The sequence below is a fragment of the Macrotis lagotis genome, chromosome 1 (assembly GCF_037893015.1).
Source record: "Macrotis lagotis isolate mMagLag1 chromosome 1, bilby.v1.9.chrom.fasta, whole genome shotgun sequence".
Classification (NCBI taxonomy): domain Eukaryota; kingdom Metazoa; phylum Chordata; class Mammalia; order Peramelemorphia; family Peramelidae; genus Macrotis; species Macrotis lagotis.
In genome coordinates this window covers 35527368-35549214 of record NC_133658.1, presented here as the reverse complement: position 1 = coordinate 35549214, position 21847 = coordinate 35527368, and the positions used below count along the sequence as shown (strand labels likewise).

At 42.4% G+C, this 21847-nt stretch overlaps 1 protein-coding gene across 3 annotated transcripts; it reads right to left on the bottom strand.

Moving 5' to 3' along the window:
- Positions 1-1063: 1063 nt before the first annotated feature.
- THNSL2 (threonine synthase like 2) lies at positions 1064-21180 on the bottom strand. Of its 3 annotated transcripts, XM_074197159.1 has the most exons (9): positions 21062-21177; positions 17952-18187; positions 15791-15985; positions 14552-14704; positions 12326-12556; positions 11078-11226; positions 8924-9049; positions 6896-7053; positions 1064-3133 (listed from the first exon to the last, which is right to left on the bottom strand). In XM_074197159.1, exons 2-9 carry the CDS (start codon positions 18172-18174, stop codon positions 2911-2913), a joined length of 1458 nt encoding a protein of 485 aa, XP_074053260.1. In that variant the 5' UTR covers positions 18175-18187; positions 21062-21177; the 3' UTR covers positions 1064-2910. The 3 variants fall into 3 exon arrangements, with proteins under 3 accessions (XP_074053260.1, XP_074053270.1, XP_074053279.1); XM_074197169.1 differs by lacking the exon at positions 12326-12556 and having other exon boundaries at positions 21062-21180; XM_074197178.1 differs by lacking the exons at positions 17952-18187; positions 21062-21177 and adding an exon at positions 17812-17940.
- Positions 21181-21847: the final 667 nt, after the last annotated feature.

The window sequence follows — 21847 nt, the reverse complement described above, 5'->3', positions numbered from 1 at the left end:
CCACAGGGCCAGCTTGGGAATTCCCCACACCGGGAGAGGAGACAAAATGAGAACTTGAGTTGTTGTCCTAATAAGTGGTACAGACTTTTTTTTTTAGGTTTTTACAAGGCAAATGGGGTTAAGTGGCTTGCCCAAGGCCACACAGTTGGGTCATTACTAAGTGTCTGACACCAGATTTGAACTCAAGGACTGCTGACTCCAGGGCCAGTGCTCTATCCACTGCACTACCCAACCACCCAGTACACATGCTTCAAATGTGTCCATTTAACAGATGAGAATATAGATCATCCAACTGTCAGTGTCAGAGGTATAATTTGAAGCTGTTTACCTGACTGCAGGATGAATATTTTATCTGATAGACCTCATACGAAATTAAATTAAATTAAATTAATCAAGGAAAATCTTATCTAGAACTACTAGGGACAGGACTATTTGATATTACAATTAATGGAGAGTTTCAATACCATATACATCATCAGTGGCATGAAGGGAAGTATGGGAGTCCAAGAACCAGATTTTAATCCAGTTGGATAAATCGCTTAATATCCTTGGTCTTGGTTTCCTCTGGATGCTGGTCTGACCTGAACAAGAACCATCCACAATCTAGAAGGAACAGGTTTCCCTATCTCCCCAGAGAGTTTCTGTGTTCCCTTCCCAGCTTTAAATCTATATAAAATACAGACAATGCCTCTAAGCCTCCAGGAAAAAACTTAATTCAAACCCACTTAGGAAGAGACAGTTTGCTGAGGAAAATAACAGCCAACATTATTCTAAATCTGAGTAAGAAAAACTCTCCAGACATATTAAAAGCATCATCTATTTCTTAGTATGGTAATTCTGAGGGGTTCTTTTGGTCATTAAAGCAGAGGCACCAGAATTTTGCCCAGGAAAGGAAGTACCCAAATGGCATTTTTCTTACCATCACAGAATCCAGAACTCAGAACCCAAGAATCTTTACCTCACACTCAGATTATTCCATGAATGACAATCCCCAGTTTTGGAAATGTGCCCATAATAAAATAATAATTAATAATGGCAAGCATTTATATGATTCTAAGATTTGCAAGGTTTTATTTATTATTACTTATTTTTATGTATTTATTTATTATTACTTATTAGTAGTATTATTTAATTTTCTCCTCATAACAACCACCTTGGAAAGCAGGTTATTATCAACATGTCCATTTTAAAGATGAAAAAACTGAGGCAGAGAGAGGTCTGCCTAGGGCCACGCAGCTAGCAAGTGTTTATCTACTGCAACATCTCAGTAGCAGCCTCATATATTATATATTCAGATCCTTTACATGCATTATCATTAGAGTTTCTCAGCAAGTAGCTAAGTGACTTGCCCAGGGTCACACCGCTGCTATGTGTCTAAGGCAGGATTTAAACTCAGGTCTTTCTAATTTCAGGTCCAGTGCTCTCTATCCTCTATAATGTCACAGGAGCATCACTCTTGAGCTGGAAGAGATCTTGGAAAACATTTTCATTTGCAGAAGAGGAGACAAGTTCAGAAGTCCAGAGATTTCCCTAAGGCTGCACAGGTGGTCAGTAGCAGAGCCAGAATTTGAACTGAGGTCTCATGACTCTAAATCCCCTGGAGATACTGCTGACCCACCAAGAACCTGTTTCTAGGGATGGGGATTTATGATTCACATTCTCACCCCATGAGAATGACAAGGGCCAACCAGGCTTCCAGGCCAAGGGACAGAGTTAGTCAATCCAGGACTGTGACTTTATAACCAATTTACATGTTTTAATCACACTCAGTAGAATATAAGCTTCTTGAGGGCAGGGATGGCTTTTTGATTTTGTCATTATATCCCTACAAGAGCACAGCCTCTCGTAATTAGTGGGCTCCCGGAGGTGTGCAGGTTGACTTCAATGGGATTGGATTTGTTTTGGACCAGGTGCCTAGGCTCGAAGTAACTATTGTGTTCATTTCACAGAAGAAAAGGCAACTTCCGGAGCAATTAGGTGGCACAGTGGATAGAGCATTGGCCCTGGAGTCAGGAGGATCTGAGTTCAAATGTGACCTCAGACACTTAATAATGACCTAGATGTGTGACCTTGGGCAAGTCCCTTAACCCCATTACCTTATCCAAAAAAGCCAGGGGGAAAAAAAGAAGGAAAAAAAAAGAAAAGGAAAAGGCAGGTTCAAGGAGGTAAGAATAGGGAGAGAATCAAATCACAATCAGAGTCCTAAAAGAAAGTTTCCCCTCATGGACAAATTTTCTACTTGGACTCAAAATTATAAAGTGGAGTTTTCAGATGCACATCTGGAATGCAGAGCTGTGGTGCCTTCTGTGGTCACCAAACCGAGATGGATGAAAGCCAAAGAGACAGAGTTTCTGATTAATTGGTAATAAATATATTGATTAGGCTAGTTGATTATCAATCAACTGGTGGTCAGTGGTTTCTCTGGGGTAAATATATTAATGAGGAAGTTACCAAAAGCCTTTAGCTCCCTCTGTTGAGAATTTGGCTTGCCTATGAGACTTCAGCAATAAGGAAAAAGGAATCCAGCTCTACCCAGATCACTCTGGCTGATTTTCTCCTGCATGAGCACATTCCTTAGACTGCAAAGGAAAGGCACAAGGGTATGGGCTCCTCAATTTGTGGCTAAAATGAATCTAAATTAGATTCTGTAAGGCCTACCAATTGGATGGGGTTCTGCCCAAAATCACAGAGCATGTACCCAGAGGATTTGGCCAGTCTCATCCATCAGTCTTGTCCTTCAGAGACTCATTAAATGTAGCACGGGGACTGGTCCATGAATGAAGAAATAGGAAAAAAATAACTTCAATCTGAATTTAAAAACTGATTATTAATATATTAGAAAAAATCACTGCCCTCATAGAAAGCAACTCATGGTTTCTGGAACAAAAAAGGACAAGTCAAATCAAGACTTTATTCCTGAAAGTTCATGCCACTCTTCCTCTGCTGGGACAAGTTCTCTATTTTATCACGTAGCACTTGGGTCCAGTCATCTCCTCTTCGTAGAGGAGTACATCGAGTTTTCATGTGCTCCAAGGCTTGCATGTCTTCAGGAATCTCAGGGACCAGCTGGGCTTGGAGAACAGCATCTTGGAACTTGGCCGCTGAGGCTGGGGCCAGGCAGCATCTGGGCAAGCTGGGAGAGGAGGTTGGGGATGGGGATGCATGATGGTCAAAGATCAGGGAAGGAGAGAGGAGAAAGGGGAAAGAAAAAGAAGCAGAGGGAGTATAGAGAGGAAGAAGCAAGGGAGAAAAATATGGAGAAAGGTGAAATCAAAAACAAAACTGGTAATGTGTCCCTTATCTTGGCAGAATTCAATCCACACAGGCTCGAGGTGAGTAAAACACTGCATAAAAATGAAAACTGACCTTATCCTCTGGTTCATCAATCTTCCTGATGCCCAACATTTCTAAGCTGCATTCAGTGGCCAAGTTTCCAGGAATAAGGTGGTGATTGATTGACTGTCAATCACTAAAGATTTATTACTCTCTATCTATTGCACCATCTAGCTGACCCTGGGTTCTACTGTGTACCAGACACTATCAGAGATAGGCATAGTAGACAGAGAGCTGGCTAGGAATCAGGAAGATCTGGATTCAGTACTACCTGGGACCAGTAGATGGTGGTGTTTTTGGTATCACCCGGGGCAAGAAATTTAATCTCTCAGGACCCCCAGGCAACATCTTATGCATTGTAGGGTGAGTGCCAACCTGCACTAATAGAGGGAGTTCTTCACTGGCAGCTTGACAGTTTTCAGAGTGATGTCTGATACAACTGCAGCTGACCAAATGGCCATTTTTCTTCTAAGGGCAGATCTGACCATGTGCCTTTTCTATTGTGTGAATAGGATCCCTATTGCCTCTAGTATCAAACAGAAATTGCTCAGTTTAGTTTTTAAAGCCCTTCCCACCCTGGACCCTCCCTATCTTTCCATTCTCAGGAAATGTCCCATTCCCTCCTGCATCCAGGATCCAACCAACCTTCCTATCTCTCCATTCCTCACACACAGTTCTATGGACCTTTCCATTGGATCTCCCTGATATCTGAAGAGTATTTCTCCCTCACCTTCCCTTTGTAGAATCCCTCTCTTCAACACATCACTCAAGCGCCATCTTTCTCATGAAGGTCTTCCTGATCCAACCCCCCAGCTTCTAGCACCCTCCCTCCTAATGCTGCCATCATATGCTTTCAAAGTCTTCTCAGTTCCTTCAATACATCCTTACCCATGACAACAATCTCCTGAATCCTTTTATTCACTATTAGATGGCACAGTGGATAAAATGTCTGACTTTCAGTCAGGAGGATCTGAGTTCAAACTTGACCTCAATAATGATCATTGTTGGAAGGGTTTGTGGGAAATGTGGGAAACTATTACACTGTTGGTGGAGCTGTGAACTCATCCAACCTTTCTGGAGAGACATTTGGAACTACGCCCAAAGGGCAACAAAAATGAGCATACCCTTTGATCCAGCAATACCACTACTGGGTCTATACCCTGAAAAGATAATGAAAAAGGGTAAAAATATCACTTGTACAAAAATATTCATAGCAGCCCTGTTTGTGGTGGCAAAGAACTGGAAATCAAGTAAATGTCCTTCAATTGGGGAATGGCTTAGCAAACTAGGTATATGTATGTCATGGAACACTACTGTTCTGTTAGAAACCAGGAGGGACGGGATTTCAGGGAAGCCTGGAGGGATTTGCATGAACTGATGCTGAGTGAGATGAGCAGAACCAGAGAAACACTGTATACCCTAACAGCAACATAGGAGTGATGTTCGACCTTGATGGACTTGCTCGTTCCATCAGTGCAACAACCAGGGACAATTTGGGGCTGTCTGCGATGGAGAATGCCATCTGTATCCAGAGGAAGAACCATGGAGTTTGAGCAAATTTCAAGGACTATTCCCTTTAATTTAGGAAAAAAACCCTAGATATCTTATTGTCTGATCTTGTTATCTCTTATACTTTATGTTTCTTCCTTAAGGATGTGATTTCTCTCTCATTGCATTCAATTTGGATCAATGTATAATATGGAAACAAAATTTAAAAAATCAGTCACTATTTTTTTAGGTTTTTGCAAGGCAAATGGGGTTAAGTGGCTTGCCCAAGGCCACACAGCTAGGTAATTATTAAGTGTCTGAGGTCAGATTTGAAGCCAGGTACTCCTGACTCCAGGGCCGGTGCTTTATCCACTGCGCCAACCTAGTGGCCCCAAAATCAGTCACTTTTAAAAAAGAAATTTGACCTCATATAATGTAATAGCTGTGTAATTGTGGGCAAATCACTCATCTCTCTAAGACTCATTTTCCTTTTCTGGAAAATAGGAATAAAAATAGCACCAAAGTCGATATGAATACAAAATAAAGTAAGATGTGCCAAGTGCTGTGTAATTTGCAGATCTAAAAACCTCCTTTATCATGTTGTCCCTTCATTCTGAGACCTGTACACACCACATCCAGAGATAGCCTTCTTCCTGGGCTGGAAGACAGATTATATTGGCTATATTTTCTGGGTATTTCTCAATTTTCCTAATGACCTGTATGAAGGGGTAATCAGATGCTTGTCCAATTCACAAATGAAAGGAAACTGGAAGAGATAACCAATGTGCTGGTTAATATCAATATTTGCTATTATTATCATTATCCAATCGTGTCTCTTCTATCCTATTTTTGTAGTTTTTTAAAACTAAAATATAAGACTTTCTTTGATTTCATTTTCTGTCCAGACTTGTGAGTTCATCAGCAGAGGTAAGGAATTCCCAGTGGAGAGATTCCCTTCACTGATGCTAATTAGCAACTCATTTGTCACCCAAGTATTAAAGAATAGCCTGAGAGTAACTGAGACATGAAATTGCCATGGTTACAAAGGGAACAGGTGTCCGAGGCAGGAATGTTACTTAGATTTTTATTGTTATTGTTCAATTAAGTCATGTCATGACCCCATTTGGGATTTTCTTGGCAAAAATCTGAAGTGGTTTACTACTTCCTCCTCCAACCCATTTTACAGATGAGGAAACTGAAGCAAACAGGGTGAAGTGACTTGCCCAAGTGTCACACAGGTAGTTAAGTATCTGAAGTCACATTTGAACTCAGGAGGTTGAGTCTTCTTGACTCCAGAGCCAAATCTCTATCTACTGTACCATCTAGCTGACCCTGGGTTCTCCTGATTCCAAAGGCTAAACTGCTAGGCTTGTTGCCTCTCACATTGTACTTCTATTTATTCTCTTTAGATTTTATCATCCTCTAGCTCATTAAGATCCCTTTTTTTTTTTTTTTGCAGCCAGGCTCAATTAACCAGCACATTAGTTATCTCTTCCAGTTTCCTTTCATTTGTGAATTGGACAAGCATCTGATTACCCCTTCATACAGGTCATTAGGAAAATTGAGAAATACCCAGAAAATATAGCCAATATAATCTGTCTTCCAACCAGGAAGAAGGGTATCCCTAGGTTGTGTGTGCAGGTCTCAGAATGAAGGGACAACATGATAAAGGAGGTTTTTAGATCTGCAAAGAGAATCTGGTCTCCCAATTATAAGCCCAACATTCTGGCTGCTAGGTATCTTGGATTTGGAATAAATCCAGTTTCTCATAGTCCTGGTCTGAATGTGATTACACTCTACACCAAGATAAGTGAAGAAGCTGCTCATAGAATTAATAATACATAATTGTTTAAAACAAGCATTCTCCATTTACAGAGATCATAACGAGACATAGTCCTACCTTCTATCTGCCCACCCCCCATTGGATAGATGAAAAAAACCAAGTCCCACAGGATCTTTTACTCCTAAACCAGTTCCATACACTACTGTCAGTCCAACAAGAAGAGAACAAGTGATGTCATGGCATGAAATCGCCCAGATAAACAAGGAAGGAAGAAAGTGTCCTCATCCATACCTGGGCTGTTTACTTGTAAGGGCTGATTGTTTGTAATGGTAGGAGACAGCCACAGCCGAATGCGGACACAGCAAGTAGCGGTTCTCCTCCCAACATCGCCGCATCGTTTGAATGATGTCCTCATCAGAAACCGACTGGGAGTCTATTTTCTCTGAAATCTGAAGAGGATCAGAGTCAAAGCATGAAGAGCGTTGAGTTCAAAAACAACCAAAACAAGCCAAACTCAACAGGCAGGATCATGCCAATATTGATTTGATTCTGGGAATATTGTGATATTCCATTTTTTCTTGTCTTTCCATCTATAGAAAATACATAGCGAAAATACTGGTTCAGTAATGCAGTAGATAGAGTCAGGTCTAAAGTCAGAAAAGACCCCAACTTCAGATATTTCTTAGCTGTGTAACCCTGGGCAAGTCACTTAACCCTTCTTGCCTCAGTTTCCTCATCTACAAAATAAGCTGGAGAAGGAAATGACAAACATTCCAGTATCTCTGCCAAGAAAACTTCAAAATAAGTTGTCATGAAGAGTTGAACATGACTGTAATGACTTAACCACAACTAGTACAGTAGATTCAAGGTTCAAAGAAAGAAATGATTAGGGTTTATGATTCAGCAAACTAATGTGGTTTTAGTTTTGACTCACTGTTTAAACTTCTCACATTGTGGTAGGGTGTATTAAAAGTTAAGTCTTCCAACCTATAAGTAAAGAATTCCTAAAGAATTCTGAAGGAGAGCAGTAACTAAGATGGGATACCTGGGGTGGGGGGTGTTCCAGAGTGTTAGATTTAGAGGGTTAAGTGACTTGGCCAAGGCCACACAGCTAGGTAATTATTAAGTGTCTGTGGTCAGATTGGAACACAGGTCCTCCTGACTCCAGGGCTGGTGCTCTATCCATTGCACCACCTAGCCATCCCTATAATGTCATTCCCTAACCAAGTCTGATTCTGATTTGAGACCTTGCCTTTCCCACTGAGAAAAAGAGAGTTCAAATCTGGCCTTGGCAACTTAGACTGCCTCTGTCTGCCTCAGCCTTCTCCACTATAAAATGAAGATAATAATAGCATCTACCAACCAGAGTTGTTATAAAGATCATATCAGTTCATAAGAGCTGAGCACATAGTCTGGCACATAATAGACCTTTAATAAGTGTATCTTCCCTCTTCTTCCCTCCTACCCCAGTGCAGAGCATGAGCCTCATTTCAACCCTCTACCCACAGGAACACCAGCTTAAAAAAAGCTAATTGGAAGATGGGTTTCATGCTGTTTGACAAAGGCACAATTTATTCTTCCCTTGGTAGCCAAAATCATTAGTGATGGCTCTGCAATATAGAACAAAATTCTCGGCAAGTCATTTCTCTTCCACTTAAGGGATTGGATCAATTGGGAGTGTAGCACCTCTCTAGAAGTTGGAAGGTTTGGGAATACTTCAGTCCATCCCCAGAGAACTGATACATAAAAGGAAGACTCAGACTCCTTCTGTCTGCCTCTAGAGTGGCCTCATCTGCTTCCCAACTTCCAAACTGTGGAGACATCTAAATGCCCAGGGAACTGAACATCTTTGGTCGAAGTCAGTCTTAATGAAGGGTCTACTATGGGTGCAACACGTCAGTGGGTGACATTTCTTTCTATCTATTGAAAAATATGATTCTGAAGAGGGCCCAATAGACTTTATCCTATGCCAAAAAAATTAAGAATCCCAGCATTAGAGTCATCTCAAAAGGAACAGGAGCTTTGGGAGATAGTAAGCTCCCATCATTAGGAGTCTCTAAGCAGAGGCTGAATGACTTTCCTTTTTTGAGAAAAAATTGGGTTAGATGACCCCTAAATTCTGGTCTATTGGTTTTGGACACAGTAGGGAGTTATTAAGAGTCTCCCTTCTGAGGAATTAAGAGTCTTGTCATTTGAAGAACAATGATCTCTTTCTAGGGGGGGATGAGAAGCCTTTCCTAAACTACTCCTTGGTTACCAAATCAAAGGTCTTTTGTCTGTGTCCGAGCTGTTTCCCTTTATCAATGGGAAGCCACCGACCTTAGCGTGTAGTTCTCTTGGCAGACACAGATTCTTGGTCCTATCAAACTGCTCCATCAGGGTCCTGATCAGCCCACTGTCTGAGGCTGACAGCAGCCAGAAAATCCTTTCCATGTTATAGGGGACCTGCAAAAGAAAGCAATTTCTTATGACAGTTCTGAGATGGGGGCTGTAAAGGGTTCAAGTCAACATATATTTATTCTTTTAACTATCAAAGTCTAGGCTAGGTAGACTAGCAGTGGGCCTCAATCAACACAGGTCAGCACTATCTTTGTGACTTGGAGTCTCAGTTTCTTAGACTAGTGGTGTCCAATTAGGTAGAAACTAGGGTCAACTGGTTCATGAGGATCTTGGGGATGCAGCTTAATGACTTAGTAGATAGAACACTGGATCTGGAGTCAGAAAGACTCATGTTTCATGGGTTCAAATCCAGCCTCAGATACTTACTAGCTGTGTGACCCTGGGAATCACTTAACTCAGTTTGCCTTAATTCACTGAAGAAGACAGTGGCAAACTGCTCCCCAAGGACAGTATTGGTGAGCTATGGTCTCCTTCACTATTTGACCAGCAACAAAGGATCTCCAAAGGTGGATATTGACTTAGAAAACCACATATTAACATTATCTATGTGCCATTATATATTTATTTATTTTAACTATTTCCTAATCGTATTTTTACTCTGCCATCTTGGTTCTGTCCCATTGCTATTTCTTTTCCCAATTTCCTTTTAATCTGTCCACTTTGATACCTCTGGTTTAGAGTAATGAGTGGTTAAATGACTTTCCCAGGGTCACACAGCAAGCATGGATCAGCAACAGGCCTCAAACCAGACCTTTCTGGTTTCAAGGCTGGCTCACTGTTGTCTATGCCACACCATTGAACATTAGTGCACAGACTCAAGTAGGCATACCAGACACAGTATGAAATGATTTATAAATATTATCTCATTTTGGGGCAACTAGGTAGTGTAATGGATAGAAGACCAAACCTAGAGTCTGGAAGACCTGAGTTCAAATTTGATCTCAAACACTTACAAGCTGGGCAAGTCACTTAATCCTAATTGCCTCATCAAAAAAAATTTTAGATATATACATATGTATACATACACACACACACACACACACACACACACACACACACACACACATATAGTATATAAAATCTCTTTTGACCGAGACCAAAAAAAAATGGGGTTTTTGTTTGTTTTTTCATTTCTCGGAACTATTCATTGGAATAAGCTGGAGGAACTTGTCCTGGAGAAAAGAAACCTGTGAGCTATAGGATATCTGACTTTAAGTACTTGGCAGCCATGATAAGATTGGGATCCTCAGAAGGGCAAGCCCAAAGCCACAGGCACCAATGAATCATTTCTAGGTTCTTCATATCAGTAGGAATGAGAGACCCATGAGCAAATTTTACTTTCCTAATCTTTCAGCTGACTTCCAGACTGGCATCTTCAAATGTTTATTAGGGCAACACCATTCCCCCCCAGTCACCCACACTCCCAGATAGGTGTCACTCTTGACTCCCCATTTTCTCTCAACTTCCATATCCAGTATGTGTCAAGGTCTGTTCATTCTACATAACTCTCTAATATGCCCCTTCTCTCCTCTGACATCACCCCTTCCTTGATGCAGACTCTCATAATCTCATGTCTAGACTGTTGTAATATCTGTTGTTAGATGGCCCTGTCTCTCCAAGGGTCAGGGCTCATTGAAAAGCCAACTGGGTCATATACAATTCCAGCCAACCACCAATCCTGCCCTATAGTAATACAAATCTCTAGATCTTTTTTGGATCACAGATATAGAGCCAGCAATGACTTCAAAAATTATTAATATAAATTTTTCATTTTAATGTTGAAGAAAGTGAGGCCCATAGATTTGTCCACAGTGATAATAAATATTTGATTTAAATTCAGATCCTCTCACTCCTAATGGAAGGCTCTTCCTACGAATAATGTGGGGATAGCATGCTTGCCCCTTAACAAAGGATTTAAAAGAAGGATTAATTCAATTCTCAAGGGACAAAGGGACCAAGTAGAACAGCTTAAAGCCATCAATAGTTCCCTCTCCTAGAGAAGAAGAATGCCACTACATCAAGGTAAAGTGGGGGGGAAGAGGAGTAGTCCACCCTCTGTTTTCCAGGTCTCACCTGAATGTCCATGGCTGAGGCCAAGGTGGTGGTGGTGTTCCCCAAGAGCGAGAAGTCTCCCTGCTGGACAGTCCTGTGGATAATGTCGTTATGGTTCACCACTGTGGCCAGATGGATGGGCAGGCCCATCTCCTGAGCAATGCAGCCCGCTAGAAACAAGGACAAGCAGATGTCTTCTAAGCTCATGGGGATCATTGAGAAAGACCAAATGAGCTGGCAGTGGATGTGTACATATAGGAAGATGATATTAGAAGGAGGAAGATAATTAGATATTGGGTTAAGGGACTGCCGAAAATCACCCAACTAATTATCTGTGAAGGCTAGGAGTCAAAACTGGGAATTCTCACTACAAATCTTAGGCTCTCCTACTGAATTTCCAAGTACCTTTTAACAATGACCCCAGATACTACTTCTTTTACAAAACCTTCCCTAAATGCATCTCCAGGCCCAGTCTAAGAAGAGTCTTTCCCTGCTCTGATCTTATTTTGTGGTGCAGTGAACTGAGTTCAAATCCAGCCTCAGACACTAGACAAGCTAGTTGTATGACCTTGGACAAGTCACTTAACCCTGACTGCCTCTTACTCAAGGCCATCGTCAGTCACTCTGATTCATATCTGGTCACTGGACCCAGATGACTCCAGAAGAGAAAGTGAGGCTGGTGACCTAGCACAACATACACACACACACACACACACACACACACACACACACACACACACACTCAAATACAATGCAAGTGTTGGTCAAGGCATCGCCTCCTAGATATCAAGGTCTTCTTCAAGAACAAGGGAACAAACATCATCCTCAGGCCACTACTCAGTACAGTGGACAAAGGGAGTTAGAAGGACTCATCTTCATGAGTTTGAATCTGACGTCAGGCATTTACTAGCTATATAACCCTAAGCAAGTCACTTATCCCTGTTTGCCTCAGTTTCTCATCTAGAAAATGAATTGGAGAAGGAAGTGACAAAAGATTCCAGTATCTCTGCCAGGAAAACTCCAAATGGCATCATGAAGAGTTGGATATGACTGCAAATGATTGACCAAAGTTCTTATCACAAAGCATTAGGTATTACAGTCAGCAGTGTTTAGAGGGTCTGGATTCAAATCCTGCCTGACCTCCAGGTGGTCACTTCATTTTTTTCTGTACAGGAAGGGGTTTGTCCTAACTATCCTTGGAGGTCTCATTCAACCCTAACTTTAATACGATTCCATGGTCTGTGGGCTGAAGCTCGGGACCCTCCTCACCAGCCAGATTGCCTGCAGCCCCTGTCGGCACAACCACCTCCACAGAGGGCAGTGGGTAAGTATCCATGGATGGTACACACTGGAAGTAGGCAAAGAAATGGTGAGCCATCTGCACAAGGACCCGGGACCAGTTGATGGAATTCAGGCTCATGAGGTTATGCTTCTTGGCAAAAGCCATGTCTGCAAACACGTCTTTGATGGGCTCGTCCAGCTCATCGCTGTTACCCTCCACTGTCAGGGGAGAGAGGACATGGGTCAGGGACTCAGTTGGTCATTCAAGGCCTTCTTCAATCTGATTCTGCAAAACATCTATATCTTTATGGAGTCTCTTGCTTTTCAGTCCCCCAAACTGTCATTTTGTCCCACAGAAGTCCTTTCACAATCACATTCATTCATTCAACACATATCTAAATCACCAGATCAAATATTATGACTCTTTAGGGCCATGTCTGAAACCCAAATCATTCCATCCCTCAAGGATTGGCCAAGAATAGGTCCCAGCCCAAGCCTGTGGGGTCATTTTTCAAATGAGTATAATAAATGGCAATTGTTTCTGCTTTGGTCAGAAACCCTTCCCAAATTGATTTTTTTTTTCTTTGACAAAGTAAAAGGGGTCATTCTCCACTTCATTTCTTTCTAGTCTTAATCAATGAATGGGCATTGCCCCAGTCAAACTGAGACCTTGGTAAAATCTTAGCTTAAAAAGGCCAAGGTCTCCCATTGTATCTAAGACTACTCCAGTTAGTTGTCCTAATCGACATCTAGCCAACAGACCCAGATGGTTCTCGAGGAGGAAGAGAGGCTGGTAACTTAGCACAGTCTCCCCCACTCAAATGTACTTGTCATGCCATCACTTCCCTAAGGTCATGGCCCTCTTCAAGAACAAAGGACAAACAACATTGAAATGAAACGTTCGTGTAACATGTCTTTCCTGTTAGAATGTAAGTTCTCTGCCAGTATGGATTGCTTTGTCCTTTGTCCTTTGTCCTCATAGACTCTGGAACTTAATAAATGTTTGTTGTCTGATGTACTGTTTGAGGACTTACTATATTTCAGTGTGATAGAAACAATTTCTGCCATGAAGGCAAGGCTTATTTTTCTTTAAAGACCATCCCTGAGACTTAATATGTTCAGATCATGAAGACCTGGGACATTGATGTAGCTTCCTGGTGGTCAAGGTATAAAAACAAAGCAAAGAGTCTGTACCTGCTTATGATTGGTAGACCAGCATGGCCAATACAGAAGTCAAGTGAACTAGTAGGGGGACCTCACTAGGCATCTTTTCTATGCTATGACTAAATCAACTTCCTTTGGGGGACTGCTAGATGATCTAGAAGTGTCTCAGTTCATTCTAAACCCCAAACTCAAACTACCAGATAGACCAGAATCATAACCAGTCCCCAAAAAGTCAGGTCTGTCATATGGCAGTGAGTCAAAGAATAATGCAATCTCTAAGATATTAAAAATGAACAATATACATTGGAATGGGGGATCTTTCAGCACCCCCTTAAACCTCACCACAGAAGTAGTTACTTCCTCCCTTTTAAAGCAAGGGTTCATTACCTTTACATATCAAGGATCCTTCTGGGAATCTGGTGAAGCCTGGGAACCTCTTCTCAGTATAGTATTTTTAAATGCATAAAATAAAATACTTAAGATTTGAAAGAGAGTCAATTAGATTCAAAGTTATCTATCTACTGTCTATTCATCCATCTACCTATTCTTCTGACCAGTGATTCAGCTATCTATTTATCCATTCATCTATCTATCTATCTATCTATCTATCTATCTATCTATCTATCTATCTATCTATCTATCCATATTTCTATCCATCATCTATTTCTCCATCATCCATCCATCATCTGTCATCCATCCATTCATCCATCTGGAAATCATCTATCTACCCATCCATTCATCTATTCATCATCTATCCATCCATTTATTCATCTAACTATTCATCATATATTTATCAACCCATCCCTCTAACTAGTCATCTATATTTATCTATCATCCACCCATTCACCTATTTACCTATCCATCCACCCATCTATTCATCTGTCTATCTCTCTTTATCTATATGACTAAAGAAGTTCATAGATCCTAAATTAAAAACTACTGCTATAGAGGGTCGCAGGTTTTTACAAGATTAAACAATTTCCTTCCCTTAACATTTCATAAGCTCGGGGGTCTATTGTTCACCCCAGAAGGATCTTATGGAATCCCTACCTCCAAATACATGCACATTCTCCTCGATTACTGTTGTCATTTGGAGCTCCTGGATCTTAGAGCAGTGTCCCAGGGGCAACAAAACAATGATGTCCATGTTTTTGGCTCCACGGACACTTTCGATGGCTGAACTCCCTGTGTCTCCAGAAGTCCCTGTTAGGGAATAACAATAATGTTAATAATTCATTTTGCAGCCACTACAAGTGTTACTGATACTACTACTACTACTACTACTACTACTACTACTACTACTACTACTACTACTACTACTACCAGTACTACTACTACTAACTATTACTACTACTACAACTTCTTTCTCTTTTTTTTTTTGCTTTTTTATAAATTGGGCAATGAGGTGAAATGACTTGTCCAAGATCACACAAGTAGTAAGCATCAAAAGTCTAAGACTGGATTTGAAATCAGGTCTTCTTGACTCCAGGACCAGTTCCCATCCACTGTACCACCTAGCTGCCTCTACTATCTTCTTCTTCTTCTTTTACTACTACTACTACTACTACTACTACTACTACTACTACTCTTCATATAGTATTATGGGTTTACAAAGTAATTTATAAATATTATGTCATTGATTCTAAAAGCAACCCTGGGAAATAGGTGCTATTATTAATCCCACTTTACAAATAAGTAAACTGAGGCAGGCAGTAATCTGGTGACTTGCCCAGGGACACACAGTAAGTGAAAGAAGCTGATTTTGAACTCAGGAACTCTTGACTCCAAGCCCTGCACTCTGTCTACAAGGTCACAATGCCAAATAATCTGGCTCCCACCAGTCTCCAGGGAGAAATTTAGCAATCCCCAGAAAAGAACTGGGATGAATGATTTTCATATGACAATAAGCAAACAAGCCTGACTCCATCAACCACTCATGAGAAAGACAAACACAGAGACTGACTATTCTGGGGCCACCTTGATGCCACCTTATGCAATTCTCCCTGTGACCAACCACAGCCAGTAACTGAAAGATGGCTCACCATAATTACATGGGCAGCCTATCCTGGAGAGATTTGAAACTAGAGTTTGAGATATGAATCCCAATTCTACTGCTTCTTAGTTAGCTCCATGACTCAGTTTCCTCATATGTAATATAAGGGGGTTGAACTAGATGACCTCTGGTGACACTCCAGCCCTAAAACCAGGATCCCTAAAGGAGGAAGTTACACAAGATAATCTTGGGGTTTCCTTCCTTCCAACTTTGATACCTATGACTCCTCAACCTACCTACAACAATGGTGACATGTTTTTGCTTTTTCTCCAGAAAGTACTGTAAGAACTGTCCTGTACAGGACATTGATAGGTCCTTGAAGGCGTAGGTGACCCCATGCCACAGCTCCAGGACATTCAACCCATTCTTCATCCTGGACAGGTGAACAATATCTCTGTGTCGGAACCTGCTGAAGGCTCGATCAATCAGACCTGAGGGGATAAGAAATGAGAGTTCTTTCGCCCAACAATGTCTCTTAGTCCCAGATAGCTCACCTCCCTTCCTCTAGGGCTGGACTAGGAAACTGCATCTTTCAAACTATCTTTTCCCGTTCTTTTCCTAAAGGGGTAAAGACATTTTGGAGGGCAGGGCGATGATGGCTATAATTTCATTACGTGATTTTTTTCCCTGAAAGTAATGGATATATTTCTATCATTGAAGGGGGAGGAGAAAGAATACTGAGGTCCCACATGCAAGTTATATGATGTCACATGGATTCAGAAAGGAGATGGACATGGATGATGAGAAGAAAAAGAAAAAGAGAGAAAGAGGGAGGGAGAAGAGAGGGGAGGGAGAGGAGGGAAAAAGAGCAAGAAGAACAGGAACAAGAACAAACAAGAAGAATAGGAGGAGGAGGACAGAGATAGAGAGAGAGAGAGAGAGAGAGAGACAGAGAGACAGAGAGACACAGAGACACAGAGACAGAGACAGAGAGACACAGAGACAGAGACAGAGGGACAGAGACAGAGACAGAGACAGAGAGACAGAGAGAGAGAGACAGAGACAGAGACAGACAGAAACAGAAAGACAGAGAGAGAATTATTTGTCATGGATAATGTTGATTAGTTTAAATAATGTCTTAAGATCTCTTCCCAGCACTGATATTTTAAGATTCTAAAAAAAGTCTCTTAAAAGCTGGCATATGAAACTAATAAGAAGTAAATCCTACCAGGTTTTGAAGCATTAAAGCCATCCTGGGATTCTGGCCATTCCCTTCATTTTATAAATTAAATCTTTTTATTTTACAAATTTAAAAAAAAAAACCCTGAAATTAGATAGCTTCAGTCAATGAAAAGGCATTTAATTTTTATTGTGCTTTCCAAATAAAATCTTTTTAATTTTAAAAACTTGCCTATGCTTTCCAGCATATTTTTTCCCATTCCCTTATCCCAATGAGATTTCCTTTATAACAATAAAAAATAAACAAAAACAATTCAGCAAAAGTACTAAACATGGAATGGTAAACCCTTCCATCATTTGATATCCATAGTCCCCCAAATCAGTCCAGAAACAGGGATCCATGTCTTCTTTGGAATCCATTGCAATAGAACAGTGTTCAGGTGCATTTAAAATATTTTTTTCACTGATACCTTTCTTTTTTTTTTTTTTAAGGTTTTTGCAAGGCAAACGGGGTTAAGTGGCTTGCCCAAGGCCACACAGCTAGGTAATTATTAAGTGTTTGAGACCAGATTTGAACCCAGGTACTCCTGACTCCAGGGTTGGTACTGGTACCTTTCATTTTTATGTGGCCTACATTTCCCCCTGTATTCCTGTTCTCCTTTTCAAAGAGTTATCCCTGATAATAAAGGATTTTTAAAATGTAATGTAAAAAAAGATAATATGGATGACCATTGTGGACATATGTTTAACATGATTGCATATGCATAACCTATATCAGATTACTTGCCATCTTGGGCGGGGAGATGAAAAATTTGGAATTCAAAATCTTATAAAGAATGATTGTTGAAAAATGGTTCTTAAAAATAAAAAAAACTATTTATAAAAAAGCAATGTAATTTATTATATATTTTTTATTTTAAAAGATTTTATTGATATCTTTGTTTTTTATATCACCTGTTTCCTCCCCCCCCCCAAATCCATCCTTATGGGTGAAAAGAGGAGAAAAAAAGATAAAGAGAAAAAATTGGTAAAAAAACAATAAAAATTGCACGTGCACACACACACACACACACACACACACACACACACACACACATCTGACATTATATACACTGTAATGTAACCCACATCCGCTTACCTCTGCAAAGGAAGTGTCTTCTTCTACTACTTTTTTGGGGTTTCTTGTTCTCTTTGATTTCACAGCATACAATTTCAATTATTTTCAGGGAGAAATGACTAAGCCCTTCCTAGGTTGAATTGGGGATCCAGGGAACTCACCCTTCAAGTCTTTCTTTGGAATGAGCGCTGGATCAATGAAGAGAGAGCACAGCTCAGTCACCAGGGCTGGGTAGGAAAGGGTGCTCCATTTTTTCAGAGTCTCTCTATCCAGCTTCGGGATCTCTTCAGGCATGAAGAGGCCCCCATCGGGGGCATACCCTGAGAACAAGGCTCCTTCAAAGTCAACGCTGGGGGTTCCTCCCCGGGTACTGATGTACCTCATGATCCTTCCAACCCTGGAAAAGAGAAGAGGCTTCTTGGGACCCAAGTGGACAAAGCCTGAGCCAAGCAGGGAGGCTGCCAAACGAAAACTAAGAAATATCCCCAAAGACCTCCCTCTCCTGGATACTGGCCCTCTCAAGTGGATCACTGCAGTGAGGAAGGCATAGAAGACTGACAAGAGAGTTGATAGACCTGAGTTTTTGACCCAGCTCTGTTCTATACCAACCATAGGAATTTGGTCATCATTCCACCTCTCTAGTCCTAACCAAGTACCCCACAGGGTAGGTGTGAGGTCTAAGGGGTGGCCTTTGTGTGAGTGTCATATTCTGAGAAAAGAAAGCAAGGCTGTTGCTGCTATGGCAACTCTTACAGGCTCCTAGCTGGGCTATGCCACCTAAGGCAAGGTTTGAAAATTGCACACCATGTGTGGGAGCATCCATGGGAGATTTAAAGACATTGCAAATGACATATACAGCTTGGTTTAACGAGAAGAACCCTGGATTCGGGGGGGGGTCAAAGGAACTGGGTTCAAATGCTGTCTCTCTCACTATCTTTGAGACCCTAGGCCAGTCACAACACCTGGCTATACAATGAAGCAGTTGGATTTAATGGCCCGGAAGATCCTTATGAGCTGTAGATAGAGCCTTTATTAGGTGTTTACCAAGAGCCAACACTGTGCCAAACACCAGGAATGCAAATTTAAGCAAAACTAAAATAATAAATTTTAATTTTAAATTTTAAAATTAAGAAATCCTTACCCTCCAAGGAACTTACACATTAAAAAAGGGAGGTAGAATTGGAAGGGAGGAGAAAGAAGAATAGGAGGGCAAAAGTCTGAAGAGGTGGTAGAAAAAATATGGAGTCAGGGGAAGGTAGATAGCACAGTAGGTGGAGTACCAACCCTGGAATCTGGAAGACCTGAGTTCAAATTTGACCTCAGACACTGAATACTTACTAGCTGTGGGACCTTGGGCAAGTCACTCTTCTCCTATTGTGAAAGAGGAAAGAAATGAAGGAAGCAACTAACATATGGAGGTATAAAAACAAGGAGGAAGGAGGAGATCTTGGCTTCACTCTCATCTGAACTGGTGAAAGGAGGGAAGAAAATAAATATAGAAGTGAATGCAGAGGTGAAACATGTTACAAATATGTAAAAAGAAGCAAAACAAATTTCTGCTTTGGCAGTGTCTCTGTTTCTATGTCTGTCTGTCTCTCTGTCTCCTCTGTCTCATTCTGCACTCACTTTTCTAAGGTAGGTGGGAGTAAAAAAGGGTGAGAGGGGATATATTAAGGGAGGGATTGGTTCTAACAAACTCTAAGGATGTTCAAAACTTATTATAGCAAGTTATTTGGGGGGAGGCAAAGAACTGAAAACTGAGGGGATGCCTATCAATTTGGGAATATCTTTACAAATGATATGATATGAATGTGATGGAATGCTATTATGCCTGATGGTCTCAGACAAGTGGGAAGACTTACATGAACTGATGCCAAGTAAAATGAATCAGGAGAACAGTTTATACTGTTAAGGATAATCAATGTTGAAAGACTTAGGAACACTGATGGCTGTAATAACTAACCAAGACTTCTGATTAAAGATGCTACCTACCTCCTGGAAGAAAGGTGAAGGACTCAAGAGTGCAGAATGAGATGTGGTTTGGTTTGTTGTTTTTTTTTTTTTGGACTTTGCCAAAGCAGAAATTTGCTTTGCTTGACTTTACATGCTTGTAACAGGCTTTAATTTTCTTTCTCAATTTGGAAGGGAGAAGAGGGAAAGAGGAAAAGCATATTTTTACTAATTGACATTATTAATTTAAAATTCTTTAATTCATTTTTTAAATTTTAAATTATCTTTAAATTATAAATTAATTAATTTAACTGGTTAATTTTAAAAATCCAGAGAGTCTGGGATGAATGGCTAACGTGATCAGGAGTGAAGTGACCATGGATGGCCTGGGCAATATGAGAGCCCCTATGATTCCAATGGCTGTCTTTGGGTAATTTATTTAGAAAAACCAGTTATGAGTTCATTTACAACCATTCAGTAACAACCCATTAGATTTTGAGCTTCTAAGGGAAAGAATTTCTTTTTTTTATTTTTGGTATCCCCAACACTTTCAGAGATCTGTGCTCCTAAGTCTTTCACAATTGATTATCCTTACCCAATTGTTATTGTATATACACGGTTCTGATTCTGCTCATTGCACTTTGCATCAGTTCATCTAAGTCTGATGCAAGATTTCTCTGAGGTGCTCCATAAACGTTACCGAGTGATCAGTTGTGCCTCCAGTTAGAAAAGCTACTGCTTTAGTCAGAAATCGCCTAGCCCTGAGGCAGAGGCTAGCCCTGAGGCAGAGGCTAGCCCGCCTGCTGCACGGTGCAGCTTTCTCTGCTTAACCTCTAGCTTCTTTGTGGTTGAGGCAGAAAAAGGTCAGCTTACTGGAGACAGTCTGGAGGGTCTATTACAGTAGAGGGGAAGCGGGGCAGGAGCTGATGGGGGGCAGTCTGGGGTCTCTGCTTCCAGGGCCAATGACTCCAATCTCTCTTTCTGTGTGTGTGTGTGTGTGTGTGTGTGTGTGTCTGTCTGTCTGTCTGTCTCTGTGTCTCTGTGTGTCTCTCTCTCTCTGTGTCTATTTGTCTGTCTCTCTTGTCTCTCTCTCAGACTAGCTCACTCCCCCTCCCCCTCCTCCCCCCTCTTCCTCCTCCTCCTCCCCCCACCCCTTCCCCCCCCCCCCCCCCGTTCCGCGGGACCCAGGCCTGCTTGACTCGGGCTCCAGACGGGCCCCTGAGGTCCCTCAGGCCCCGGAGCCTCCCCGGGCCGGGCCGGACCCCCGGGGCCGCAGGGACTGGGGCGCCCCGAACCCCAGGCCGCCGCGTCCCCCACTTACCCTGCGGGCGCTGGGCCGGGCCTTGGCCGGAGGCGGAGCCGGGGCCGGGCTCTGGGCACCTCCCGGCCGCCCCGGTCCGGCCTTCCCTCTGGGCCGGCCCGGCTCGGGGAGGAGCCCCGAGTGCACCGCGCGTCTGGTACCAGGCGGGGAAACTGAGGCTCGCGGCCCCGGGGCTCGCCCAGGCCGCCCACCGAGGGCGTGCCTGGGCGGAGCCGGAGTCGGTCCCGGGCCGGCCCCGGACCCCCAGGGCCGGCCCCGGCCCCCAGGGAGGAGGCGGCCCTAGGCGGACTGCGGCCTGCGAGGCTGCGGCAAGGACCGGGGCCTCTGCAGTCATCCTGAGGGGACCCTTGGGTCCCTCTGGCCTTTCACCCCGGGGGGCCACAGGGGTCTTTGCCCTCCTCCCTCTGTCACAAGGCCTTCGCCCCGCTCTACCTGCTGCACCCTGCCTCCTCCAGGGAATTGCTCTTCTCGCTGATCCTCCTGCCCCCCAGCCCCCTCAGCTGTCACCCACCAGCACGCCCAAACACACCCCATAGTCGCACTGGAAATCCCCAGATACCGCTGGGTATGTATGGTACCCCCAAAGGAACAGTCACTTCTTTCACTCTGAAAGTTTGAGCCCTCCCCATACCCCCCCAGCATCCAGCCAGCTGGGGTGATCCAGTGTAGCACCCCTAGACAAAAGCACCATTGCTGTAGGGGGGTCACGTGACCTTGGCCTCCAAGAAGTTCCAGCCTCCTTAGTTCACAGACACATCATGTGTCCACAGGTGATGAAAGTTTCAA